This window comes from Hyla sarda, chromosome 6, assembly GCF_029499605.1.
Source record: "Hyla sarda isolate aHylSar1 chromosome 6, aHylSar1.hap1, whole genome shotgun sequence".
Taxonomy (NCBI): Eukaryota; Metazoa; Chordata; class Amphibia; order Anura; family Hylidae; genus Hyla; species Hyla sarda.
The window spans coordinates 283,406,348-283,433,408 of NC_079194.1; the positions used below are offsets into that span (position 1 = coordinate 283,406,348).

At 43.9% G+C, this 27,061-nt stretch overlaps 1 protein-coding gene across 3 annotated transcripts in view; it reads left to right on the forward strand.

The window, feature by feature from the left end:
- The first annotated feature begins 306 nt into the window (after positions 1-306).
- FIBP (FGF1 intracellular binding protein) overlaps positions 307-27,061 on the forward strand; it is a 50,379-nt gene continuing 23,624 nt past the window's right edge. Inside the window, exons 1-7 of one of the 3 annotated variants that reach the window (XM_056527511.1) lie at positions 307-326; positions 14,536-14,631; positions 15,374-15,572; positions 18,882-19,008; positions 19,104-19,204; positions 23,542-23,675; positions 25,225-25,330. In XM_056527511.1, coding sequence (XP_056383486.1) covers positions 14,547-14,631; positions 15,374-15,572; positions 18,882-19,008; positions 19,104-19,204; positions 23,542-23,675; positions 25,225-25,330 — 752 coding nt within the window. In that variant the 5' untranslated portion in view covers positions 307-326; positions 14,536-14,546. Of the gene's footprint in view, positions 327-5,277; positions 5,393-5,445; positions 5,658-14,535; positions 14,632-15,373; positions 15,573-18,881; positions 19,009-19,103; positions 19,205-23,541; positions 23,676-25,224; positions 25,331-27,061 lie in introns of those variants that run through there. The other 2 variants (XM_056527509.1, XM_056527510.1) reach the window with 2 other exon arrangements.

Sequence of the window (27,061 nt, forward strand, 5' to 3'; positions counted from 1 at the left end):
AAAAAAAAAATAAAAAAAACTAGCTCTCCATTTTACTGAGAATATCCAAAAAAAAGGGCATGGCCATTTTTGGGGGTTAGGGGGAATGGGCGTGGTCATCGCAAAGGGTCGTGGTCCCAACATTTTCACAATATATTTGCTAAGGTTTCCACAGAAAATGTGGTGGATTTTAGCTGAGGAAAACCCCGCAGATCAGAGCATGTGTTAGAACCTATGGGTTAAAAGGTTCTGAAAGGTTATTTGTTTGTTTTTGTTGCCAGGTTATGCTTAGCTGTCTGGCTGGTCAGCTGACCTTTTGATGAGAGCACCTGACTCTGTGTGAGTGTGTAAGTTTTGCTTTGTTAGTCTGTCTGTTCCCTAGTGTTCCTTGACCTGAGTCTGTATTATTGTATTTTATTACTTTGGCTATTACATCCCTCAATTGTCTAGGGAGGGACTGTCACCGTGGTTACGGACCCGTTGCCTAGGGCGGGTATGTAAGTAGGTAGGGATAGGGGAGTGGGCGGGAATAGTGTGGACTCCTTCCCTGCCCATACATGACACATGTGTAAAGAAAGCAAAATGTAGGGAAAAGTGCAAAATGTAGGGAAACCTTAATAAATACCGTGGGGAAAAAATTGTAGGGAATTAAAACCCACAAATAAAACTCCACTCCACTCTTAGTAAATCAGGGCCAGTGAGTCCTCACAGACAATCCAGGCGGGTACCACTATAAGCCATCAGGTTGGTTATCATAAGCTGCCTTGCTTCTATATATTACTCACTAGTTTGTGCAGAGGCTTTACATGTCTTTTTTATGTGTCTAGCTTCTGTATTTGGCTTACAAATCCCTCCATTCTGTTGTTCACTCATTCTGACATCCACTGCTCAGGAAGGGACATGTCCGAAGCAAGCACTGAGCCCGCCCTCCCTCATCATGCATTCACTTCCTCCCTGAGTCTGCTGTACTGTGCTCGGTCTCTTCCTCCAATAACTGCAGGCTGCTCTGTAACTTCCTCCTCTCTGTGTTCAGTCTGATAGACGGGACAGGAGTAAGCACAGAGGAGTGCTAGTCTTGCCCTCACTTACTGGACTTTAAACATGTAATATCACATGGGGAAACTGCTGCTAGATTCAAGTGCCGATAAGGTAGATCTGTGCTTGTTTAACAAGCCTATTCCAACAGCTATACCCTCAGTTGGCCAGAAGATCCTAGAGAGCCCTTAGAAATTACAGACATCTGGAGACACACAGATGTCTGTATCCTCACTTTCTTTGAGCCATGACTTTTTTTTTACATTTTCCATCAGCATGGCTACATGAGACTAGTTTCTTGCTAGTCCTATTGTTAGACTCACTGCAGTCGACTGGCACTCGGGATGAAATAGATCCGCTGGACCTGTGTGGTAGATGACGCTGGCCGTGCCAGGGTGCGGAGTCTAATGTGCCGCTGGTTATCACCAGAGCCCGCCACAAAGCGGGACGGTCTTGCTGCGGCAGGCGGCACCCAGGTCGTAACCCCTGGCACGGCTCGACCACACAGGCAGCTGAGGTGATGCGAGGTACAGAAGGGAAGAGACAGGTCGTAGTATGGATAAAGAAGGTCAGGGCAGGTGGCACAGTAGCGTAAACAGGAAAGTAGCAGAAGGTCAGTAGGCAGGTGGCAAGGTACACGGTCAGGTCATGGAATACTAGGTCTGGTACACGGCAAGGAATCACAGTATAATGCTTTCACTAAGGCACTGTGGCAAACAATGATCTGGCAGAGGAATGTGGGAGGTGCAGAAACTTATAAGTGTGTGTCAGGTGCAAACCATAATTACGGCCTCACTGCCCCTTTAAATCTAAGAGCTCTGGCGCGTGCGTACCCCAGGAGGTGGGGGCACACGCACCGGAGCTGAGAGAAGCAGAGGACTGAGGTGAGTGACGGGCTGGGGTTCGCATGCGGGTGCGTCCCTTGATGCGAATCCTAGCCCCGCCAGCTTGAGAAGGAAGAGGAACAATGCGCTCACAGCCAGGGGGTACAGCCAGAGAGCTAGTTGTCACAGCACCCCCCCCTTTGGTCTCCCCCTCTTTTTTGGGCTAAGAAAACGTTTGAGGAGACCACGGTCTAAGATGTTTTCTTCATGCTCCCAGGACTCCTCAGGACCAAATCCTCTCCAGTCGACCAAGAAGAAATTTTTTTTAATCAAGAATAATCTTGATAAGGGGAAGGTAGACCAGGCATCGGAGGAAAGGAAGAAACGACTCTTGGCTGGACTGGAAAAGACAAAGATTTTGACAGCTCTGTCCCCAGCGAGTGATCTCTCCTGATTTCCAGTCAAGTTGCAGAGAATCATGTTGGAGCCAAGGAAGACCAAGAAGTAGCTGAGAAGTACAGTGAGGAAGCACATAGAATAAAAAATTTTCATTATGCAAGACTCCCACGTGCATGACGGGAGGCTCTGTGCGGAATAGCACCTTAGAGTCCAGATTTTGTCCATTGACTGAAGAAATGAACAAAGGCTTGGTTAGACGAGTTACAAGAAGATGATATTCATGTACCAGAGAGGCATCAATGAAGTTGTCAGCGGAACCGGAGTCCAAGAATGCAGAAGCAATGAATGAAGTCTTGGCAGAAACGTGGATTTGAACAGATATATTCAAGCGAGGAGAGGTTGCATTCACACCTAGGGACGCCTCTCCCACATGCCCTAGATGCAAGCGTTTCCCGGACGCTGAGGACATATAGAACAGTCTTTGAGAAAGTGCTCTGGACTGGCACAGTATAGGTACAAATTCTCATTGCGACGTTGGGATCTTTCCAGCTGTGTTAAGCGAGTAAGATCCACTTGCATAGCCTCTTTGGCAAGAGGCAAAGAAGACTGTAGAGGTGGATGTTGGAACACCGATGCCAAGCGAGGAAAACGCTGTGTTCGGACAGGTTCACTTTGTTCTTCCTGCCTCTTGGCAAAACGCACATCAATACGTGTGGCTAAATTAATTAGTTCACACAGGTTAGTCAGAGGATCACGTGCAGCAAGAGCGTCCTTTATTCTGCTGGACAGTCCTACATTAAGCACACAAGGCTTTGTCGTTCCATGCCAATTCTGAAGCGAGGGTGCGAAACTGAACAGCACAGTCTCCTACGGAGCAAGTCCCTTGGCTTAGGTTCAGAAGAGCCGTCTAGTCAGAGGAGGCCCATGCGGGTTCTTCATAAACACTGCGGAATTCAGCTAGGAAGGCCGTAAGGTTAGAGGAAATCGGGTCACTGCGATCCAAGAGAGGGGTAGCCCAAGCCAGGGCCTTTCCAGAGAAGAGGCTGACCACAGACGCCACCGTTGCTCATTTTGGCGGGAACTAATCCGCCATGAGCTCCAGGTGCATGGGACATTGAGTCACAAATCCTCTACACAACTTAGGATCACCATCATACTTCGTGGGAAGACGAAGCTTTGATCCTGAAGGGGCTGCAGAAATGGGTGGAGAGGCTGTAACCATAACGCAGGCGTCCTAAGGCGAGCTCACGGAGGACAGAAACCTCCCATGGAACAGAAGGGCACACTTATAAGTGTGTGTCAGGTGCAAACCATAATTACAGGCGCACTGATCCTTTAAATCTAAGAGCTCCGGCGCGTGCGCGCCCTAGGAGGCGGGGGCACGCCTGCCGGAGCTGAGATGAAGAAGCAGAGGACTGAGGTGAGTGACGGGCTGGGGTTCGCATGCGAGCACGTCCCTCGATGCGAATCCCAGCGCCGCCAGCTGGGGAAGGGAAAGGAACAATGCGCTCACGGCCAGAGCGCTCGTTGTCGCACCTATTTTTATTCATACCTTTTTTGGGTACCTACAACTTATTAACATTTATTTGTTTTTGTTTATATATGAGGGGGGCAGCAATTCTGCTATTATTGGATTATTTATTTATTTTAATGCTGGTCAATGTAAGGTACAAAATTAGTAAGACTGAAAAAAAGACATGTAAATCAACCTTGTTCAGGAACATTGGTAAATAAACTAAGGCTGGGCTAAAACCAATAAATTTTACTACATCACCGCGCAAAATTACAATGTGTCGTCTTTAACCCCTTATGGACACATCCCATTTTGGCAGACTTGAGGACACGGACAATATAAGAGCCATAACTCTTTTTTTTTTTCATCCACAGACCCATATTAGGGCTTCCAGATTAGGGCTATTTTTGTGCAATCATATGTACTTTGTAATAACACCTTTTATTCTACATATGACACATCTTAAAAAAATTTATTTGTGGTGGTGAAATTGAAAAGAAAACTGAAATTTTGCAACTTTTGGAGGGGGGGGGGGGTTGCTTTTACACAGTGCACTTTACGGTAAAACTGACATGTTCTTTTTATTCTGTAAGTCGAAACAATAAAATGATCCCCATGTTTACATGTTTTACTATTATTGTACTGAAACCTCAAACTATTTTAACAAAAAAAGTATGTTTAGAATTGCCCTATTCTGACCCCTATAACTTTTTTTTCCCCGTATATGGGGCCGTATACAGGGGGCTCCTTTTTTTGTTCATTGTAATCTGTAGTTTTTATTTTTAACACTTTTGCATATATGTGACTTTTTGATCACTTTTTATTCCTTTTTTTCTGGCATGTTAAGTGATAAAAAAAATCAGCAATGTAGAACTTTTTGGTATTTTTACATTCACGCTGTTCACTGTATTGGATCATTAACATTTTATTTTATTAGTTCAGACATTTCCACACGATCCAGAATGCGGCCGTATGCGGTTTCCCGACCGCAGGCAAAAACGTGGTCGACCGCGTTTTTGCCTACGGTCGGGAAACCGCATACAGCCGAAAAAGCAGCCGACCGGAGGCTGCGGTTAACTCCGGTCGGCTCATAGACATACATTAAATACGGTTCCCGAATACGGCTGAGTGCGGGCGCCGCGGTTAAGCCCCGCCCCTCCTCTCAGCCGTATACGGGAACCGTAGTTACAAATCGTAGTGTGAACCCAGCCTAAAAATTATCAAACGGACTGTAGAACGGGTATTTATAAACGGAGGCAGACGGCTGTGTGAACGAGCCCTAACAGAAAACAATTCTTTGTTGCCCATAGCAATCAACTAGGGCTCAGCTGTTAGTTCTCAAAATGCTTTAGTAAAATGAAAGCAAGCGCTCTTATCGGTTGCTATAGGCAACAAAGAGCTTTACTGTTAGTTTTGAAAACCTCTTATTTGTCTAATGGTCATAGCAACCAATCAAAGCTCAGCTTTCATTTTCAAAATTAATGTGGTAAAATGAAAGCGGCGCTCTGATTGAATACAATAGACAGCCGTGCTAGCAGCCCGCAGCACACTCCAATGAGCGGTCACAAGGTACAAGTAGCGCGGTCATGTGATCGTGACGTCACCACGCTCCTTATTTTGCAGAGCGGTAAGGACCGGAGAGGTGAGTGGTGGCGGAGGGCCGCGCGGTGTCCGCATTGCGGAGGTTGCTCTGTCCGCCGACGTGTCGAGGCTTAGAAGGAAGTAGTCCTTGTAGTCCCTTACTGTCCTGTCGTGATTGTTTGACTGGATACCTGCCATATCGGGTCACTGAGCCGTTCTGTTTACCGATTGACTTTACATTCCAAAATGTCCTTACTGGTAGCTCTAGTGGCTGCGGCCATTTTGCTGTAGCCCGGTTTATTTGGGGCCTATGTATCAGTATCACTGTAGGTATAGCTACGGGGGGGGGGGGTTATGCAGGTTACAGGGCTACTAGTATGTGCTGTGGTTTTAGGAATCTCATATACTGCATCCACATTAACCCCTTAAGGGCATGGCCCATTTTGTAGTTTTTTTTTTCCTTCTCACCTTCTAAGGGTGCATTCACACCACGTTTTCACCCACCGGTTCCCGCATACGGTTGCTGAGAGGGTGGGGGGAGGGGCGGAGGAACCGTACGCACCCGTATGCGGGAACCGGTTTCCTATGGACCCGTATCAGCCGACCGGAGTGCACCGTAGCCTCCGGTCGGCTCCCCGCCCGGACCTAAAACCGTAGTCAACTACAGTTTTAGGTCCGGGCGGGGAACCGCATGTGGGCCTAAACGGAGCCGCGTTGCACTCCGGTCGGCTGATACGTGCCCATAGGAAATTATTGCCTCCGGTTCCCGCATACGGGTGCATGCGGTTCCTCTGCCTCCCCCCACCCTCTCCGCAACCGTATGTGGGAACCGGAGGGTGAAAACGTGGTGTGAATGCACCCTAAGGGTGCATTTTTTACCCGTATCCGGTTTTCTGGCGGTTCGGTCAGAAAACCGGATACGGGTAAAAAATGAGCCGACCGGAGTAAAACAGTGACTCCAGTCGGCTCATTAAAGTCAATGGATTAGGGTGTCGGTCCGGCTGGGGTACGGGAGCGCACGATTTCCCCTGCCCCAGCCAGATCTGGCACCCGTAGAGTGCAAATGTGGTGTGCATGCACCCTAAGAGACAGGTTTTATTCCCTCTCCAAACCTATATATATATATATATTATATATATATGTGTGTGTGTGTGTTTTGAAAATTTTTGAGGGTTTTGGTTTTACCCAGTGCACTTAAAAACGGATTGTAAAAATGACATGTTCTCTTTATTCTGTAGGTCAATATGATTACAATGATACCCACGGTTACAGTTTTTTTATATATATATTTATTAATTATTTTTTTTTTCATATATGAAGTAACTAAAAATTAGCAATTCTTGAGTTTGGTTATATTTTTTACTTTTTTTTTTTTTCCAGTTTTGATTCGTGAACTCCTATGTCTCTGTGAGTTCACTAATCAAAATAAAATATATGCTAAAAGTGCACAGTGTGAACACAGCCCTATATAGGCCATCTAGCAGAAATCTGTTTGTCTTCACTGCAACTGAACATATTAGGAATTTGTAAGAGAAAATCAACAGTGGCATGAGTGACAGAGGGATTTTAAAGGGGTACTCCGGCGCTAAGACACCTTATAGGGGATAAGATGCCTGATTGTGGGGGTCCCGCCGCTTGGGACCCCCGTGATCTTACACACAGCACTCCGATAGAATCAGTCCCCGGAGCGTGTTCCCTCCGGGTCTGATTACTGGCGATCATGGGGACGGAGCGCTGTGATGTCACGCCCCCTCCCATAGGCTTGCATTGAGGGGCGGAGCCGTGACGTCACAGCGCTCCGTCCCCATGATTGCCAGTAATCAGACCCGGAGCAAACACGCTCCGGCGACTGATTGTAACGGGGTGCTGCGTGCAAGATCACAGGGGTCCCCAGCGGCGGGACCCCCGCAATCAGGCATCTTATCCCCTATTCTTTGGATAGGGGATAAGATGTCTTAGCACCGGAGTACCCCTTTAATCAAAAAAAAATTTCACCTACTTCTCCAATGGCCAGTGTTCCTGCTGCGTTCGAAACATTTAGTTCTGAACGCTGTGTGCGTGATGCAGGGGTCGGCAACGCCCCCTCAATGTAAGTCATGACTTCAATGTAAGACCTGACTTCATGAGGGGGCATGGCCGACCCCCGCATCACTTGCACAGCATTCGGAACAAAATGTTCCGAACGCAGCCGGAACACTGGCCAGTGGAGTACCCCTTTAACAAGATACATTTATACCAAGGCAGTGGATGGAGCAGAATCAGGACCAACAGCACTTAGTCATCTGGATCAAAGTGAAGAGTAGACCTACTGTGACAATTGACACTGTGGCAGTTCTTTAGTCTTATCCACCTTCCTCATCCTCAGGCTATGTTTTACACTTGGGCTACGTTTCCACTTTTTTTTCTGTTTTGTTTACACTTAAAAAAAATGCCAGAAGAACTGCCACAGCTTTTTCCTACGCTTTGGCAGTTTTTCTGGCATTTTTTCTTTTGAGTGGAAATTGCATTTTTGGCCCCTTTTGGCGTTTTTTTCAAAATTAGCTGGTTACCAAAAATAAAAATATAGGATGCAGTAGGGATGGGGAAAAATATGTATTTAACAAAATTTTTATTTTTTATAACCAAATTTTTATTAACTTTTAATAAAATGTGTGTTTCACTTTCTTTTTCTCTATTTTTTAGGTAGTACTAATAGAAAGATCGCCCCTTCTGTCACTCCTGACACCCGATGTGATCATCCTATGTATTACAGAGATGCTTTATACAGCACTCGCATCTCTGCTCTGTACTCCGGCTAGTGATGTGAATAGAACATCACTCATTCATATTTTCTGCCCAGAGTGGTGATTGGCTGGATGGTTGCAGCCAATCACAGCTCTCAGCGGGAAATATGAATGAGTGATGTGAATTCTATTCATATCACTGGCCGGCCGGAAAAACAGAGCGGAGATGCGAGCGCTGTACAGAGTTGCTTCGCATCTCTGCAATAGATAGGACGATCACATCGGGTGTCAGGAGTGATACCTGCTGTGATCTGTTCTTAACTGCAGGTACTACTACTCCCAACATGAAGCACACTCTGCTAATAGACAGATTGCAGCAAGTGTAACTTCTGACACCCGCAGTGATCCTCCTGTATAATGTATAGATGCGGCGGCCGCTCTTCTATGGTCTCCTGCACTGACATATATATATATACACATATTCATATTTCCCACAGAGAGTTGTAATTGGCTGAAACCATCTGGCCAATCACAACTCTGTGGGAAATATGAATAGGTGTATATATAAGTCCGTGCAGGGACCATGGAAGAGCGGCCACCGCATCTATACATTATACAGGAGGATCGCAACAGACCTGGGGCGATTTGTCAACTAGTATAGGTACTTTTTTTTTTTTTTTTATGGTACCCTACGAAATCTTATTAAAAAGGGCATCTCCATCACTTTTTTGGATTGCTTAAGTACAAAAAGAAATAAAAACCGCCGGCATAAACGCCAAAGTTAAAACCCGCATGGCGTTTTTCTTGGTGTTTTTTCACTCCCATAGACTTCTATGGGAGGAAAAGGCCAAGATTTTCCTTAAAAAAAAGTCAGTCTCAACAAGAGGTCATTTTTGAAAGACTGCCAAGGAGCCAAAAATAGCTGAAAAACGCCAAAAGGATAAACTTTTCAGCTAACATCTGGCCACAGCGTTTTTTCACTAAAGTGGAAACCTAGTCTTAGGGTCTATTCACACAGCAGAAATCCCGCACATCTGCACCAATTCCTATCCCTAAGTGTGAATAGGAGTGCGGAATCCCATTGAAGTCTATTGGGCTTTAATTTGAGGTGGAATTTCTTCCTTGTGAATAGACCCTTACTGCAGGGTTTGGAAGCCCAATAGACAACCCCCCCCCAAAGGACGAGGGGGCACTCCCTCTGTCTGGAGAAGAAAAGGTTTAGTCTAAAGGGGCGACACGCCTTCTTTACCATAAGAACTGTGATATTGTGGAACAGTCTACCTCAGGAACTGGTCACAGCAGGAACAATTAATAGCTTTAAAACAGGGTTAGATACATTCCTGGAACAAAATAACATTAATGCTTAAGCAGAATTATAAAACTACATCCCTTTCCCTTATCCCCTTACATCCTTCCCTTCAATTGCCTGGTTGGACTTGATGGACGTATGTCTTTTTTCAACCATACTAACTATGTAACAATGAATGGAGTAGTGGGCACACATTCATGATGCACTTTATTCATTCTGGGGCACAATTATCTTGCTTTTCCAGGATCAGTGATAAGGCCCCCACTGATCCTCTAGTTATACCCTGTACTGTGGATTAAGGATAATTTACCAAAATAAGAACATTTATTTCATTGAAATGTCAAATTATGTTCATGATTTGGTCAGCTCCAGGGCACTGTAACAAGTTAGGCTAGGTTCACATTGCCGTTTGCCGTTAAGGGTCCAACCGGTTCTTTTTTATTTTTTTCAAAGCCGAACAGACCGTGAAATAGGTCAAGCACAAACTGCATCTGCCGGGTCCCGATGGGCCCCATTCACTTGTATGGGGCCCGTCGGTGATCCGGTAATTTTACAGGAATTTAGCGGAGAAAAAAAAACAGTGCTTGCATTATTTTTTTTTCTCTACTAAATTCCCGTCATTCTGATCGGATTGCCAACAGAACTCCGAATAGCGGAGTCCGGCAGCAATGTGAACGAGCCCTAACAGTCATATCTTCACATTGGAGCATTATTGGCAAACAGATCTACATTTTGTATGGTATATAAGACAAGCATAAGGCGCTTCCTGTGTGACTCCTTCCAGTGGAAGACGGAAAAGATAGGTGAGCCAAGCACTGACTCACCTGGGGGGGTTGTGCAATTACCACCAAAACACGTACAAAGACAGACCAGAGGCTGCAGCAACCTCCTCACCACACTCCAGGTGTGGGAAAATGCATATGACTCCAAACTCCACCAACAATGAGGATCCAAAGTGCGATAGAGGCTACAATACTGGACAAGTTGGTTTATTTTCTTAAAAGTGATAAAACATGCACAGCGCGTTTCAAAGCCGGACCGGCTTCTTCTTTTTTAAGTACAACAAACAAATGGCGAGGGGTCAGGTTTAAATACACAGACTCCTCCCATACCTGAGGTCACATGATCACAGGAAAACATTGTGTCATCTTCAAATAAATTGAATTAGACACATTGAATAAAAACACTATCTATAAACATATACACAATATAAATATACATATATAACAATGTGTGTGGATCTCACACATCATCACACCGGAATGCGGGGAGGATATATACACGTACAGATCCACACACATAAATAACAAATCTTAAATAATAAGTGTCCAATAATACTTACATATAAAATCCAGATATATTAGACGGGGTCCCTCCATAAAGCAAGTGTTACCAAAGACATCAAATGGTAGTTCTTTCAATGGTCTCATTAAGACCATCAGGGGTTAATGTGTTGAACATGAAAATCCAATATAACTCCCTATTGACGAGAGTCTGGAATCTACTGGGAATCGTAGCTGGTACACTTTCAATGATAGATAGATGGAGAACATTAAAGGGTACCTTTCATCAAATAAACTTTTGATATATTTTAGATTAATGAATGTTGAATAACTTTCCGATAGCATGTTAATGAAAAATATGCTTCTTTCTATTGTATTTTTCCCGATCAGTCCTGTCAGCAAGCATTTCTGACTCATGCTGGAGTCCTAAACACTCAGAGCTGCCAGCCTGCTTTGTTCACAGCCAAACAGGCTGTGAACAAAGCAGGCTGGCAGCTCTGAGTGTTCTCCTTTGTGAACAAAGCAGACTGGCAGCTCGTAGTGTTTAGGACTCCAGCATGAGTCTGAAATGCTTGCTGCCAGGACTGGTAGGGAGACCCCTAGTGGTCATTTCTTCAAAGTGGAAAATTAAATAGAAAGAAGCATATTTTTTAATAGCATGCAATTGTATAGTTATTCTGCATACATTAATCTATAATATATCAAAAGTTTTTTTGATGAGAGGTACCCTTTAATGTCCCCGTCGTGTTGTAAACAGACATGTCTCGAAACACTTTACTTCATGAAGGCATCTTGAATATTCGCTCTGTGCTTATTCATTCTTTGGCGCACCGTCTGAACTAACGTCACACGTTAGCAGATAGATTCGATTGTCATTCACCATATGTAATCTATCTCTAACTGGAAAATACTGACCGGTGGAATTTGACTGTAAGGTCTGGTCACCAGATGAAGAGATCCATAGACAGCGATGGCTGCCGCACCGGAAGGTCCCCCTCTGCCTATCACCTGACGGGATCACGTGAATGGAAGAAGGTTTTGAATCACATGACACGATACCGGTAGTCTGCGCATGAGTAAAGGAGCGCAATCTTTGGGAGCTAGAATGCTTTTTAAATTCCTGACACGTCGGTAAGTAAAAACGGGTTTTTGTGGTATGAGTTTTTTTTTTAGAACTGGGTCTCTTTTTAATACAGTCCAATGTTTCTGGATAATATGTTTTCTTTTAAAAAAAACTAAACAACAAAACCCCAAAGGGAGATACTAGGGTCAATTTATTCACAACAATTTTAGGGGAACCCCCCTAGGGGAACCCTAAACTAAATACCCCCCAATTAAAATATACCTTTTATTATTCAATTTAAAATATAGATTGTGATGCACATAATTATGTGATTCTACAAGTGAATGTAATGACACCACCACTAACTTTTAAAACCACAGTTGCCACCGTACTCCTTGACTCCTGTACTTGTCTTTTGTAAGCTCCTGAATGCTACAGAGTGAGCGTGGGTAGCTCAATCTCCTATCTATTGGGAGCCGGTGGCTACTGCTTATTAAAATCACCAAAATTTAGCCCTCCCTTCCAACGTTTCACTGGCTCCCCAGCTTCGTCAGGAAAGTATGGCGGCTAATGGCCAGCGGGCGTCTCATACTGCCTTTTATATCATCGCGTCTGACGTTGAATGTGACGGCCGCGGCATGTCATCCAATCAACGGCCGGCTTCAGATAGTTCTGCGTTTCGTTATGATGGCCGTTCGTCCTATCATGGTCTCGATCGTTGGTCATGTGAGTAAACATACTAGACGTCACTAATGGGCGCCCGCATGTGATTGGATATAGTAGTAATTCTAAGGGAAGGTCCATGGCACATGCGCCAATCTCGCGCATGTCCGTGAACTTAGACGTGTCTTATAGTCTTTTGCATCTCATGCGCAGGCGCCGGTTCCTGCGCATGTCATTGCACTTAGAAAATATCCTCTACCATGTGTTACTGACTGCGCATGTCAGTGGACTTAGACATATTATCAAATTGTATCCTCCAATTCAATTATTAAGCTGGTTCCATCCTAGGTAAGTATCCTTTAGCTAGATAAGGTTTGTATCCAATCTTATAACAGGTGATATTTACATATGCCACTATTCTGTTGGAATACTTTTTGCCAGAAAAATCTGTGATGCAACAGGGGGGGAGGGGGTTTATGACACTACGATTGGCTATAATTAATGCACTGTCTGGAACAGATAGTTATTGTTTATGATTATTGTTATTATACTGTTTGGAGGACAGCTCTATACCTCAGTTTTATATGTGTATAGGCGGACGGGAGGCTGATTAAATATTGTTAACTGTAGGTATACTCCTGCCTGCCAATTGTTCTATGATTTTTGATGCTCATTGTATACATCTTATATTGGGTTTTACCAGTTCTTTAAAAAAAAACTAGAATTAAAATTAGTAATAAGTACATTTTTAAAAATAAAACATATTATCCAAAAACATTGGACTGTATTAAAAAGAGACCCAGTTCTAAAAAAAAAAAAAAAAAAACTCGTACCACAAAAACCCGTTTTTACTTACCGACGTGCCAGGAATTTAAAAAGCATTCTAGCTCCCAGTAGATTGCGCTCCTTCACCCGTGCGCAGACTACTGGGATCGTGTCATGTTATTTAATGGGATTTTGTAACGGCCGTTTTTAAGCTTTTTCATAATAGAACATTATAACTAGAGATGAGCGAACTTACAGTAAATTTGATTCGTCACGAACTCCTCCGCTCAGCAGTTGATGACTTTTCCTGCATAAATTAGTTCAGCTTTCCGGTGCTCCGGTGGGCTGGAAAAGGTGGATACAGTCCTAGGAGACTCTTTCCTAGGACTGTATCCACCTTTTCCAGCCCACGGGAGCACCTGAAAGCTGAACTAATTTATGCAGGATAAGTCATCAACTGCCGAGCCGAGAAGTTCGTGACGAATCGAATTTACTGTAAGTTCGCTCATCTCTAATTATAACGGCTCTTTAAAACAGAAGAACTTTTTAGTGTGAAAGCAGCCTTAGAGCAGTGTTGCCTTTAGCTGTTGCAAAACTACAACTCCCAGCATGTCCACACTTCCTTTTGCCTGTAGTTTTGCAAGAGCTGGAGGCACACAGCTGGAGAATACACAGCTCTAAAACAGAGTTTTACAAAGATTGTACCTTCAGCTGTTGTAAAACTACAACTCCCATCATGGGAGTTGTAGCTTAGGAACAGCTGAAGGGTGCAGTGGTGCACTGGTGATCTCCTATACTGGATACCAACACACTTTATGGCCAGTATCCAGTATGCTGCAAAATACAGAGTAGTCTGTCTGCATAAAGACAGATGACCCCTAGTGGTGGCTATTTTCATTTTCCATTGTTTAGTAAAATTGACATTTTTTTAAATAAATGTATATTTAAAAAAGTTGTGTTATCAGTAGTACTACAAAATCTAAAAAGTTTTTCATAATGACAGTGCTCTTTAAAGGGGTACTCCGCTGCTCAGCGTGTGGAACAGAATGTTCCGAATGCTTAGTGCCGGCGCCGGCAGCTCGTGACGTCATAGCCCCGCCCCTCATGACAATACGCCCCGCCCCCTCAGTGCAAGTCTATGGGAGGGGGCGTGACAGCCGTCACGCCCCCTCCCATAGACTTGCACTGAGGGGGCAGGTGTGATGTCATGAGGGGGCGGGGCTATGACGTAACGCGCTCCTAGCTCTAACCATTTGGAACATTTTGTTCCAAACGCTGAACAGCGGAGTACCCCTTTAAGTCTTAGCAATACATGTTATCTGAACAGTCTGGACTCCACAATGATACATTGTGACATGTAGCTGTCAGTATTCCTGATCCAAAGTTTTCTCTTCTCAGGAGATCTCACTATGGCCAGTGAACTGGATGTGTTTGTTGGAAACACCACCCTGATCGATGAAGAGGTTTATCAGCTCTGGCTGGATGGATATTCAGGTATGGATTACCCTTTCCTTCAGGCTTAAAGGGGTACTCTGGTGGAAAAAAAAAAATGTTTCATTCAACTTGTGCCAGAAAGTTAAACAGATTTGTAAATTACTTCTATTAAAAAAATCTTTATCCTTCCAGTACTTTTTAGCAGCTGTATGCTCCAGAGGAAATCCTTTTCTTTTTTTTATTTATTTTTATTTATTTATTATTTATACAGAGTTAATTATTTTCTTTTTGAATTTCTTTTTTGTCTTGTCCAGTGCTCTCTGCTGACATCTGATGCCCGTATCAGGAACTGTCCAGAGCAGGAGAAAATCCTCATAGCAAACATATGCTGCTCTGGACAGTTCCTGACATGAACAGAGGTGTCAGCAGAGAGCACTGTGGACAAGACAAAAAAGAAATTCAAAAAGCAAAGAATTTCCTCTGTAGCATACAGCTGCTAATAAGTATTGGAAGGATAAAGATTTTTTTAATAGAAGTAATTTACAAATCTGTTTAACTTTCTGGCATCAGTTCATTTAAAAAAAAAAAGTTTTCCACTGGACTGGAGTACCCCTTTAATTGTTGAAAACTGGTATGTGTGACATGGAGGAGTTTTTGACATATTTTCTTGACAATGTGGTCAGCCTTGTATAGAAAAGTGTGTCAGAGACAGCAGGGGAAGATCCTTGGGGTTTCTCTGTGTGTGCTATAGTCATATTTTTCACTTTCATATAAGGCTCTATCTTCATATACATTTCTCCAGTGAACGATGCTGTCAATATTCGCTTGAAGAGTGGGATTTTAGACCAGACCGGAGCTGGGCCTGATGTCCTGGAGAGCGATACTATGGACCATTACAGGACATTTCAGATGATTGAAAGGCTTCTTCATTACCCTCCAAAACTGGTTCAGCAGTTACTTTTCCAGATCCCACCTTACAAGCAGAGCATGCTGATCGAGAGGTAAGTACACTCTACATAATGCCAAGATGAATCTGTCAACACAAAGTGATAAATGTCTAATGGGGGGGGGTACTCCTCTGGAAAACATTTTCTTTTGAATGAACTGGTGCCAGAAAATTAAAGAGATTTGTAAATTACTTCTATAAAAAAATCCCACTCCTTCCAGTACTGATATCAGTACTTATGCTGTATAATACACAGGAAGTTTTTTTTCTTTTTACATTTCCTTTCTGCCTGACTACAAGTGCTCTCTGCTGACACCTCTGTCCATGTCAGGAACTGTCCAGAGCAGGAGCAAATCCCCATAGCAAACCTCTCCTGCTCTGGACAGTTCCTAAAGTGGACAGAGATGTCAGCAGAGAGCACTGTGGTCAGGGAGAAAGGAAATTCATAAAAGAAAAGAACTTTCTGTGTATTATAGAGCAGCTAACTACTGGAAGGATTGGGATTTTTTAATAAAAGTAATTTGCAAATCTGTTTAACTTTCTGGCTCCAGGTGATTTAAAAGAAAATGTTTTCCAGTGGAGTACCCCTTTAATGGGTGACATCCGCTGGGACCCCCAGGACTCTCATTAATCACAAGAACATGGTTGTCAAATGGCGTAGTGGCAGAATATGTGCCGGAGATAGTAAAGTACAGTACTTGGTTATCTTCAGCAGTCCTATATAGAGAGTTAATGCACTTACTCCACCATTAACTGCCATAACTGTCCCCCCATCTCCCTCCTGTGTGTTAGTTATTAAAGGGGTACTCCGATGGAAAACTGTTTTATTTTTATTTTTTTAAATGAACTGGTGCCAGAAAGTTAAACAGATTAGAAAATTACTTCAATTCAAAAATCCTATAAACTGCTCTATGCTACAGTTGAAATTCTTTTCTTTTTGAATTTCTTTTTTGTCTTGTCCACAGTGCTCTCTGCTGCTGACACCTCTGTCCGTGTCAGGAACTGTCCAGAGCAGCATAGGTTTGCTATGGGGATTTTTTTTTATGCTGCTCTGGACAGTCCCTGATACGGGCATCAGGTGTCAGCAGAGAGCACTGTGGGCAAGACAAAAAAGAAATTCAAAAAGAAAATACTTTCCTCTGTAGCATACAGCTGCTAATAAGTACTGGAAGGGTAAAGATTTTTTTTAATAGAAGTAATTTACAAATCTGTTCAACTTTCTGGCACCAGTTGATTTAAAAAAAAAAAAATGTTTTCCACCGGAGTACCCCTTTAATGTCCTCTAATCTCACAGTAATAAGTGTCCCATATGTTAAAAAATAACACCTCATCCTCCATTCCCAAGCTGAGTACCCGCTTTGCTGCCCTGAACACCAGATGTCTTCAGTTGGTGCTCCGGTGTACAGCGGCTGATGTCTTTGACCCTTCGATGTCACATGACAGCCGCAGCCAATCAGCAGCCTCGCCATGGCACTCTGTACTTTTGACTACGGAGCGTCACTGCTGAGGCTGCTGATTGGCTGCAGCGGCCACCTGATGCCTACTGTTCCTGTGACACCGGAGGACCGACCGTAGACAGAACACAGAATTAGCACAGAAACGAAAGCAGAGGTAAGTAAAAGAATTGTTTTTTTTTTAAATGCTGACACCATCCTGGGCACCACCATGAAATTCGCTTTGAAGACCTGGCACCATGGATTTGTCAAGCCATGTATTACACTGTGACACAAAGTATTAGTAAAGCAGTGTTTCCCAACCAGGGTGCCTCCAACTGTTGCAAAACTACAACTCCCAGCATGCCCGAACAGCCGATGGCTGTCCGGGCATGCTGGGAGTTGTAGTTTTGCAACAGCTGGAGGCACCCTGTTTGGGAAGCACTGTAGTAAAGCATGAGCCGTTAGGCTAATCCCTGACCATGTATCCCATTAGGGACACTGTAGTTTAAAAGGGGGACCGGCACTCATTTAGCTGGAGTGGAGAGTTGCTAGGTTCCTTAGACTGAATTAAAGGGGTATTCCAGGGAAAAAACTTTTTATATATATATATATATATATATATATATATATATATATATATATATTCACCCTCTATATATATCTTGATGTGATCACTATTGTTTGGCTTGAGAATGGTGTTGTGAGGACACTGAAACGTCGCTTCTGTTTGCTCTTGGAATAAAGTCACCTTTTTGATTTTTTGCTACTACCGAGTGCTGCAGTCATCCTTTCCTTTTATATATATATATCAACTGGCTCCAGAAAGTTAAACAGATTTGTAAATGACTTCTATTAAAAAATCTTAATCCTTTCAATAATTATCAGCTGCTGAAGTGGAGTTGTTGTTTTCTGTCTGGCAACAGTGCTCTCTGCTGACGTCTCTGCTTGTCTCTGGAACTGCACAGAGTAGCAGAGGTTTGCTATGGGGATTTGCTTCTAAACTGGGCGGTTCCCGAGACAGGTGTCATCAGAGAGCACTTAGACGGAAAAGAACAACTCAACTTCAGCAGCTCATAAGTACTGAAAAGATTAAAGGGGTATTCCAGGAAAAACTTATATATATGTATATATATATATATATATATATATATCAACTGGCTCCAGAAAGTTAAACAGATTTGTAAAATACTTCTATTAAAAAATCTTAATCCTTTCAGTACTTATGACCTTCTGAAGTTAAGGTTGTTCTTTTCTGTCTATGTCCTCTCTGATGACACCTGTCTCGGGAAACGCCCGGTTTAGAAGAGGTTTGCTATGGGGATTTGCTTCTAAACTGGGCGGTTCCCGAGACACGTGTCATCAGAGAGAACTTAGACAGAAAAGAACAACTCAACTTCATCAGCTCATAAGTACTGAAAGGATGAAGATTTTTCAATAGAAGTAATTTATAAATCTGTTTAACTTTCTGGAGCCAGCTGAGAGAGAGATATATATATATATATATATATATATATATATATATATATATATATATATATATATATATATATATTTATATTTATATATATATATATATATATATATATATTTATATTTATATTTATATATATATATATTATATTTATATATATTATATTTATATATATATTTATAATTTCCCTGGATAACCCCTTTAACTATAAAGCCCTAAGATCTTGTCGCTCACAGTCTAGAGTCTTGTTTATTAAATTATTCATGATGCAATGAAGGATTTCCATCTCGCCGATGACCTGATTTTAGCGCTTAATTCCATCCATCTTCACATGTGATGCATGTTCTGAACCACTGGGGTTTCCAGATCACTGGTTCCCAGGCTAAAGGTGTTTTACAATATATGACGACTTGATATTTAGTAGCACAAACTTATGTCTATTCCCGTATTGCCCAAGGTACTATGCTTTTGATGAAGCTTTTGTTCGGGAGGTTCTTGGAAAGAAACTCTCTAAAGGAACGAAGAAAGATCTGGATGACATAAGTGCAAAGACTGGTGTGACCTTGAAGAGCTGCAGGAGACAGGTATCTGACATCCTTCCATACCATATCCTGTATTATTATATTCTTTCACTTATATGAACTGGGTCAAAACTATCATTTTAAATATTTTTTTGCAGTTTGACAATTTTAAGAGAGTCTTTAAGGTAGTTGAAGAAATGAGAGGCGCACTGGTGGAAAACATTCAGCAGAATTTCCTTTTGTCTGACAGACTTGCCAGGTATGTCCTCCAGCCTTACATGTTTTTGTGTTAAGAAGAAATAATAGTTCTTAAAGCGTACCCGTCAGATCCAACAAAAAAAAACATTTTTAAATTTATCACTCAGTATCTAATCCCGACCATGTACATCTAATTTTTATGTGTCTAGCGCCTTTATTTCTTTTTTTATTACACTTTTAATTTAGCTCACTAGTCTGAATTCCTCTCAAAGGGAGGGGGCGTGGCCTCACTGTGCAGGTCTCCGCCCCCTCCCTCAGTATGGTGTCTGCTCACATCTCCCCTAGCATTAGCAAAACTACAACTCCCAGCTTGTCCTCACTGACAGTATCGGGACACAAGCTGACAGTGGGAGGAGACCTGCGCTCACAGCTGTCAATCAAGGAAGTGTGTCCATGATGTAGGTGATGACTCATGGACACAGCAGGACTAGTAGGTGTCCCAGCAGGCAGGGGGGAGGGAGCAGTTGTTTGACTGGCTTTTTCAGTATGAAATACTGAAAAATTTCTAACGAAAGCATTGGTTTTGCATGCTTTACAACATATTAAAAGTTTTTTTATCTGACAGTGCCCATTTAAAGGAGTAGTATCCTGGACAAGGATAACTGTGTCAATGCACTAAAAACAAATAAGTGTCTGATTCCGTGTGGATTGGGGGATAGAGGTCCGACATCCGGACACCCCTACAATCTCTAGAACAAGCAATGTACTTAGGTATCTGCAGCACTTCCATAGACAATGTACAGAGCGCGCGCCCTCTATTCCGTGTAGAGAGCCAGAGCCCCGTTCTGATTGCGAGGGGTGGCCCAGAGATCTGAACTCTCCAACCTCCCCTAGCCCCAGTACCATCCCCCACCTAGAAACCTAAACCTAAGAAACTTATCCCCTATGCCTTAGATAGATAGGAATTACGTTTTTTAGGCCTGGAATACCTCTTTAAAAAATTTCTGTACTTTTAACAATGTGGCTTAACGAATTTTACAGTTAAATATTGACAATTCCTAATAATAGTGAAATCGCTTTGAGATGACCATCCAAGACTACATTGTGAAGTGGTCTTCTAGGGGGGTGGTCTTCTCTACGAAGGTTAGTATGCATTATCTATGCTGGAACCTAACACCTAATACTGGATATGGGGCAAGCATAAAAGAGAAAAAGGGAGCATTGTGTATATTAATAATTGATATCATTATTTTCTATTTAGCTACATTTTTAAAGTGCGGAATCCCCTTAAGGGGGTCTATCAGTAGATTGATTCTGTCCGAACTATGGGCAGCATGAAATCCAGTCAGCCGCTCTCATTAAAGGAGTAGTCTTCTGAATCAATTATTAATATACACAATGCTCCCTTTTTCTCTTTTATGCTTGCACCATATCCAGTATTAGGTGTTAGGTTCCAGCATAGATAATGCATACTAACCTTCGTAGAGAAGACCACCCCCCTAGAAGACCACTTCACAATGTAGTCTTGGATGATCATCTCAAAGCGATTTCACTATTATTAGGAATTGTCAATATTTAACTGTAAAATCTGTTAAGCCACATTGTTAAAAGTACAGAACTTTTTTAAAGAGGTATTCCAGCCTTAAAATAACGTATTCCCTATCTAAGGCATAGGGGATAAGTTTCTTAGGTTTAGGTTTCTAGGAAGGGGATGGTACTGGGGCTAGGGGAGTTTGGAGCGTTCAGACCTCTGGGCCACCCCTCGCCATCAGGGCTCTGGCTCTCTACACAGAATAGAGGGCGCGCGCTCAGTTCATCGTCTATGGAAGTGCTGCAGATACCTAAGTACATTGCTTGTTCTAGAGATTGTAGGGGCGTCCGGATGTCGGATCTCTATCCCCCCCCCCCCCAACCGCCACGGAATCAGACACTTATTTGTTTTTATTCACCAAGCAATAATAGAGCTTACACTTAGATTAATGAATAAAAATCTATTTTTATTGTAACATAACATAAAAATTAAACTTGACATGGAACTTCACAGACAAGGTCTACCAATATATATAATTGGAGCTTAGGGTCCAGTAATCATAAATTATAGGCACATTACCAATATATAATGCATCCATCACTAGGAAAATATGATATCTTACACAGCACTATAGTGTCTATTTGTAAATATCCCCTGCTTGTGCCTCCGATATAACGGAACGCACTCCTATACAGGTACAGGCAGGTCCACCGACCTCAAACTATACTACATATCACATAAGTGCATAAAATGCCGAAAAATTCCTCACCCATTGTACTGGTACCTCACCACTCCGCTACCCCAACAGCTGCTGTTTCGTCTGCTTCTTCAGGGGGCTACAATGTGTCTGTCATGATTTACCCCTTTTATATCGTTCAGCTCCAAACACTGCTTCCGGAACACTAACCTCACTTCAGTGCGCTTGCAAGTCACCTGACTCAGCGCGCGCCCCACAGACTGCCGGAGAATCACGCAATGCACCTTGGCGTCCCTGCGCTATTGCGCATGCTCTCTCATAGCTGGACATGGGCACAGCGCTTCTGGACATCCGAGCGCATCGCGCTCCCGCTATGTCCTTATTTTTATGTTATGTTACAATAAAAATGTATTTTTATTCATTAATCTAAGTGTAAGCTCCACTATTGCTTTGGTGTACAATGGTTATGGGTAGAGAACTTAGTACTCATATATAGGGAACATAACAATATTATCAATAGGATGAACAATGAATATGTGAAATGTCCCAGAGGACTTCATTGTTTATTGATATTTATTTGTTTTTAGTGCATTGACACAGTTCTCCTTGTATCACACTATTAGGCTGGGTTCACGCTACGTTTTGTCCCATACGGGACCGCATACAGCAGGGGGAGCTGAAAACTTGCGCTCCCGTATGCCTTCGTATGCGGTCCCGTATGTAATTCATTTCAATGAGCTGACCGGAGTGAAACGCTGACTCCGGTCGGCTTATTTTTGCCCCGTATGCGGTTTTCCCACCGCACCTAAAATCGTGGGCGACTACGATTTTAGGTCCGGTGGAAAACCGCATACGGGGCAAAAATGAGCCGACCGGAGCCGACTTTTTTTTTTTTTTTTTTTAAATCAACTGGTGCCAGAAAGTTAAAGGGGTAGTCCAGTGGTGAAAAACTTATCCCCTATCCTAAGGATAGGGGATAAGTTTGAGATCGCGGGGGGTCCGACCGCTGGGGCCCCCTGCGATCTCTCTGTACGGGGCCCCGGCTCTCCGCCGAGATAGCGGGTGTCGACCCCCGCACGAAGCGGCGGCTGCCACGCCCCCTTAATACATCTCTATGGCAGAGCCGGAGATTGCCGAATCTCCGGCTCTGCCATAGAGATGTATTGAGGGGGCGTGTCGGCCGCCGCCTCGTGCGGAGGTCGACACGCCCCCTTCCCGCGGGCTGTCGGGGCTCCGTACAGGAGATCGCAGGGGGCCCCAGCGGTCGGACCCCCCGCGATCTGCAACTTTTCCCCTATCCTTAGGATAGGGGATAAGTTGCTCACCACTGAATCACCACTGGACTACTCCTTTAAACAGATTTGTAAATTACTTCCATAAAAAAATCTTAATCCTTCCATTAGTTATTAGCTGCTGAATACTACAGAGGAAATTATTTTCTTTTTGGAACACAGAGCTCTCTGCTGACATCATGACCACAGTGCTCTCTGCTGACATCTCTGTCCATTTTAGGAACTGTCCAGAGCAGCATATGTTTGCTATGGGGATTTTCTTCTACTCTGGACAGTTCCTAAAATGGACAGAGATGTCAGCAGAGAGCACTGTGTCAGCAGAGAGCACTGTGTCAGCAGAGAGCACTGTGTTCCGAAAAGAAAATAATTTCCTCTGTAGTAGTCAGCAGCTAATAAGTACTGGAAGGATTAAGATTTTTTTTAATAGAAGTAATTTACAAATCTGTTTAACTTTCTGGCACCAGTTGATTTAAAAAAGGGGTACTCCGCTGCTCAGCGTTTGGAACAAACTGTTCCGAACACTAGAGCCAGCGCCGGGAGCTCGTGACGTCATAGACCCACCCCCTCATGATGTCATGCCCCGCCCCCTCAATGCAAGTCTATGGGAGGGGGCGTGACATCTGTCACGCCCCCTCCCATAGACTTGCATTGAGGGGGCGGGACGTGACGTCATGAGGGGGCGTTCGGAAAAGTTTGTTCCAAATGCTGGGCAGCGGAGTACCCCTTTAACTGTAACCTGCAGATAAGTGTGTTATTGTTTTGCAAGAAAGCACTCCTGTATATCTTATCCTATACAACCCCTTAATCATTATTTTACGCTGTTTTTGGTCTGTATACATTTCTAGTTCATACTAAAGTGGTCTGTGTTTGCTTTGTAGAGATTACGCTGCGATAGTGTTCTTTGCGAACAGTCGTTTTGAAACCGGCAAAAGGAAGCTCCAGTACTTGACATTTGAGGATTTTGCAACTTGTGCTGAGCAACTAATCCAGAACTGGACACTGGGAGCAGTGGGTGTGTACACAGGGCATATGCAGTAGTACTATCAATGAAAATAGAAACTCCAACTTCATAGAGTTAAAGGGGTACTCCAGTGGAAAACTTTTTTTTTTTTTTTTTATCAACTGGTGCCAGAAAGTTAAACAGATTTGTAAATTACTATTAAAAATTCTTTACCCTTCCTGTACTTTTTAGCAGCTGTGTGCTACAAAGGAAATTATTTTCTTTTTGAATTTCTTTTTTGTCTTGTCCACAGTGCTCTCTGCTGACACCCCTGCCCGTGTCAGGAATTTTCAAGAGCAGCATAGGTTTGCAATGGGAATTTTCTCCTGATAATCCTTCCAGTACTTATTAGCTGCTGAATACTGCAGAGGAAATTCTTTTCTTTCTTGAACACAGAGCTCTCTGCTGACATCACGAGCACAGTGCTCTCTGCTGACATCTCTGTCCATTTTAAGAACTGTCCAGAGTAGGAGAAAATCCCATAGAAAACATATGCTGCTCTGGACAGGTCCTAAAATGGACAGAGATGTCAGCAGAGAGCACTGTGGTTGTGATGTCAGCAGAGAGCACCGTGTTCCAAAAAGAAAAGAATTTCCCCTGTAGCATTCAGCAGCTATTATTAGAAATAATTTACAAATCTGATTAAGTTTCTGGCGCCAGTTGATTTAAATAAATAAATAAAAAGTTTTCCACCGGAGTACCCCTTTAATGGGCATATGCATGTCATGGAGTCCACTCATAAGGCAGAAAGATTGTCAGTCACTATTAGGCTGCGTTTACTCTACAGAATTCCCGTGGAATTCCACGAGTGAAATTCCGCGGTGTGAACTTAACATTAATGTGAATGGGTCTCCTCGAGACCCGTTCACACTGCGGAATTTCAGCGGCGGACAACTCCGCCGCTGAAATTGTTCCGCGCAAAGAAAGAACATGTTCATTCTTTGCGCGGATTCCGCGAGCACTGCATATCAGTCAATGGTGACGGCTTAGTGCCCCGCGGCCCTAGCGCCGAAGCACCTATGGCGGCGGCCGCCAGGCGGAATCTCCACTCGCGGAATTTGGCGAGCGGAGATTCCGCAGTGTGAACGCACCCTTAGTGAAACAACATGATGGGAGGAGAAATAGCGGGAGAGAGACAGCTTAGAGCTGTGTTTACCAGCTAGTCTACCCCCAGCTAATGCAAAACTTCAATTCTTAGCATGCAAGCTTGCTGGGAGTTGTAGTGTTACAACAGCTGAAGGGACACTCAGTGGGAAACACTAGTACAGAGCAAACAATGGGCAGAGTCCATCCACTCGGCAGAGTTAGAGAGAGAAAACATACAGGTGTAGAGAGGAAAAAAGGAGCAGCTTAGACCCAACATTTCATTACACATCTTCCCCTAATATCCATCTACAGTTACCGAGGGAAGGATTTGGGATTTTGGGTATGACTGGTCACAGCTTTCATAAGGAGCAGTAGAATTGGACATTTATACAAAAGTAAGGAACTTTCTAATATTTTTACATTTGTAACCTTTCACAGATTCTTACAATTTAGTAAAATCTATTTATTTATGCAGATGTGTCAGAAGACATGGACATGGATTTAGACAAAGAATTTTTACAGGATCTAAAGGAACTAAAAATTCTCATAACAGATAAAGACCTTCTGGACCAACATAAGAGGTGAGGATGTTAACCTGCGGTGTACAGAATAGTACCGTATTTTTCGCCCTATAGGACGCATCGGCATATAAGACGCACCCTATTTTAAAGGTCCAAAATCTAGAAAAAAAAGATTCTGAACCCAACAGTGATCTTCAACCTGCGGACCTCCAGATGTTGCAAAACTACAACTCCCAGCATGCCCGGACAGCCGTTGGCTGTCCGGGCATGCTGGGAGTTGTAGTTTTGCAACATCTGGAGGTCCGCAGGTTGAAGACCACTGGTATAGGAGGTAATACTCACTTGTCCCCGCCGCTTCGGACCCGTCACCGCTGCCCTGGATGTCGCTCCATCGCTGTCACCGCGTCCCCGTGGTGTCCCCGATGCTCCGGACGTCTTCTTCCCCGGGATCCACGCTTTCCGTCGCCGTCATCACGTCGCTACGCACACCGCTCCTATTGGATGACGGGACGGCGAACGCGACGACTTGATGTTGTCGAAGGAGAGCGCCGGCCATGCAGGGGATCCCGGCACGGAGCAGACACCGAGGAGGCAGGTAAGGTCCCTCCCGATGTCCTGTAAGCTGTTCGGGACGCCGCGATTTCACCGCGGCGGTCCCAAACAGCCGGGTAAGTGTTATTTTCGCTTCAGACGCGGCGGTCAGCTTTGATAGCCGCGCCTGAAGGGTTAATACAGGGCATCAGCGCGATCGGTGATGTCCTGTATTAGCCGCGAATCCCGGCCGTTGATGGCTGCAGGTATTCGCCATATAAGACACACCAACTTTTCCCCCCCAGTTTTGGGGAAGAAAAAGTGCGTCTTATACGGCGAAAAATACGGTAATAACGTCTCCTCAGGTGCTTTGTCACTGGAAAGTACTGGCAGAGAAAATACCTAAATATTCTCATCCAACCAGTAAGTATATAGAATGGTAGCAGTCACTAGGATTTGATACTGTAGTTAGTCTTAGATATTAAAGGGGCACTTCCAAAAAATGTTGATGTCGTTGAGAATTGTTAAAAGTTTTGATCAACGTGGGCTTGGTTGTTCAGACCTCCATCGATCACTAGACTAGAAGAGAAGTTTGCTTTAAAGGGGTACTCCGGTGCTCCTGCGTTCTGATTATTTTGTTTAGAACGCTCGGAGCCGGAGGCCTTGATCGTGACGTCTCGGCCACACCCCCTCAATTCATGTCTATGGGAGGGGGCGTGTCGGCCGACACGCCCCCTCCCATAGACATGAATGGAGGTGGCGTGGTGTGACATAACAAGGGGGCCACTGTGGCAGGAACCCCGCATTTATTTAAAATGCCGGATGCTGCGGGAGATCGCGGGATCCCCAGCAGCGGAACCCCACGCGATCAGGCATCTTATCCCCTATTCTTTGGCTAGGGGGAGAAGATGTCTACCAACGGAGTACTACTTTAAGTGTGTTCTCTCCCTGCTCTGTCCATGAGACAGACAGAAACCTATAATACAGTGGTCTTCAACCTACGGACCTCCAGATGTTGCAAAACTGCACCTCCCAGCATGCCCGGACAGCCAACGGCTGTCCGGGCATGCTGGGAGTTGTAGTTTTGCAACATCTGGAGGTCCGCAGGTTGGAGACCACTGCTATAATAGGTCCAGGGATAGTCTCCTGTGGTCGTACAGAGAAGGGAGAAACAGCGATCGACCATGCACTTCTCTCTGTTCGTTTTACCGATTGGTGGAGGTCTGAATGTCCGAAACCCCAATGGCGGGACCCCCGCGA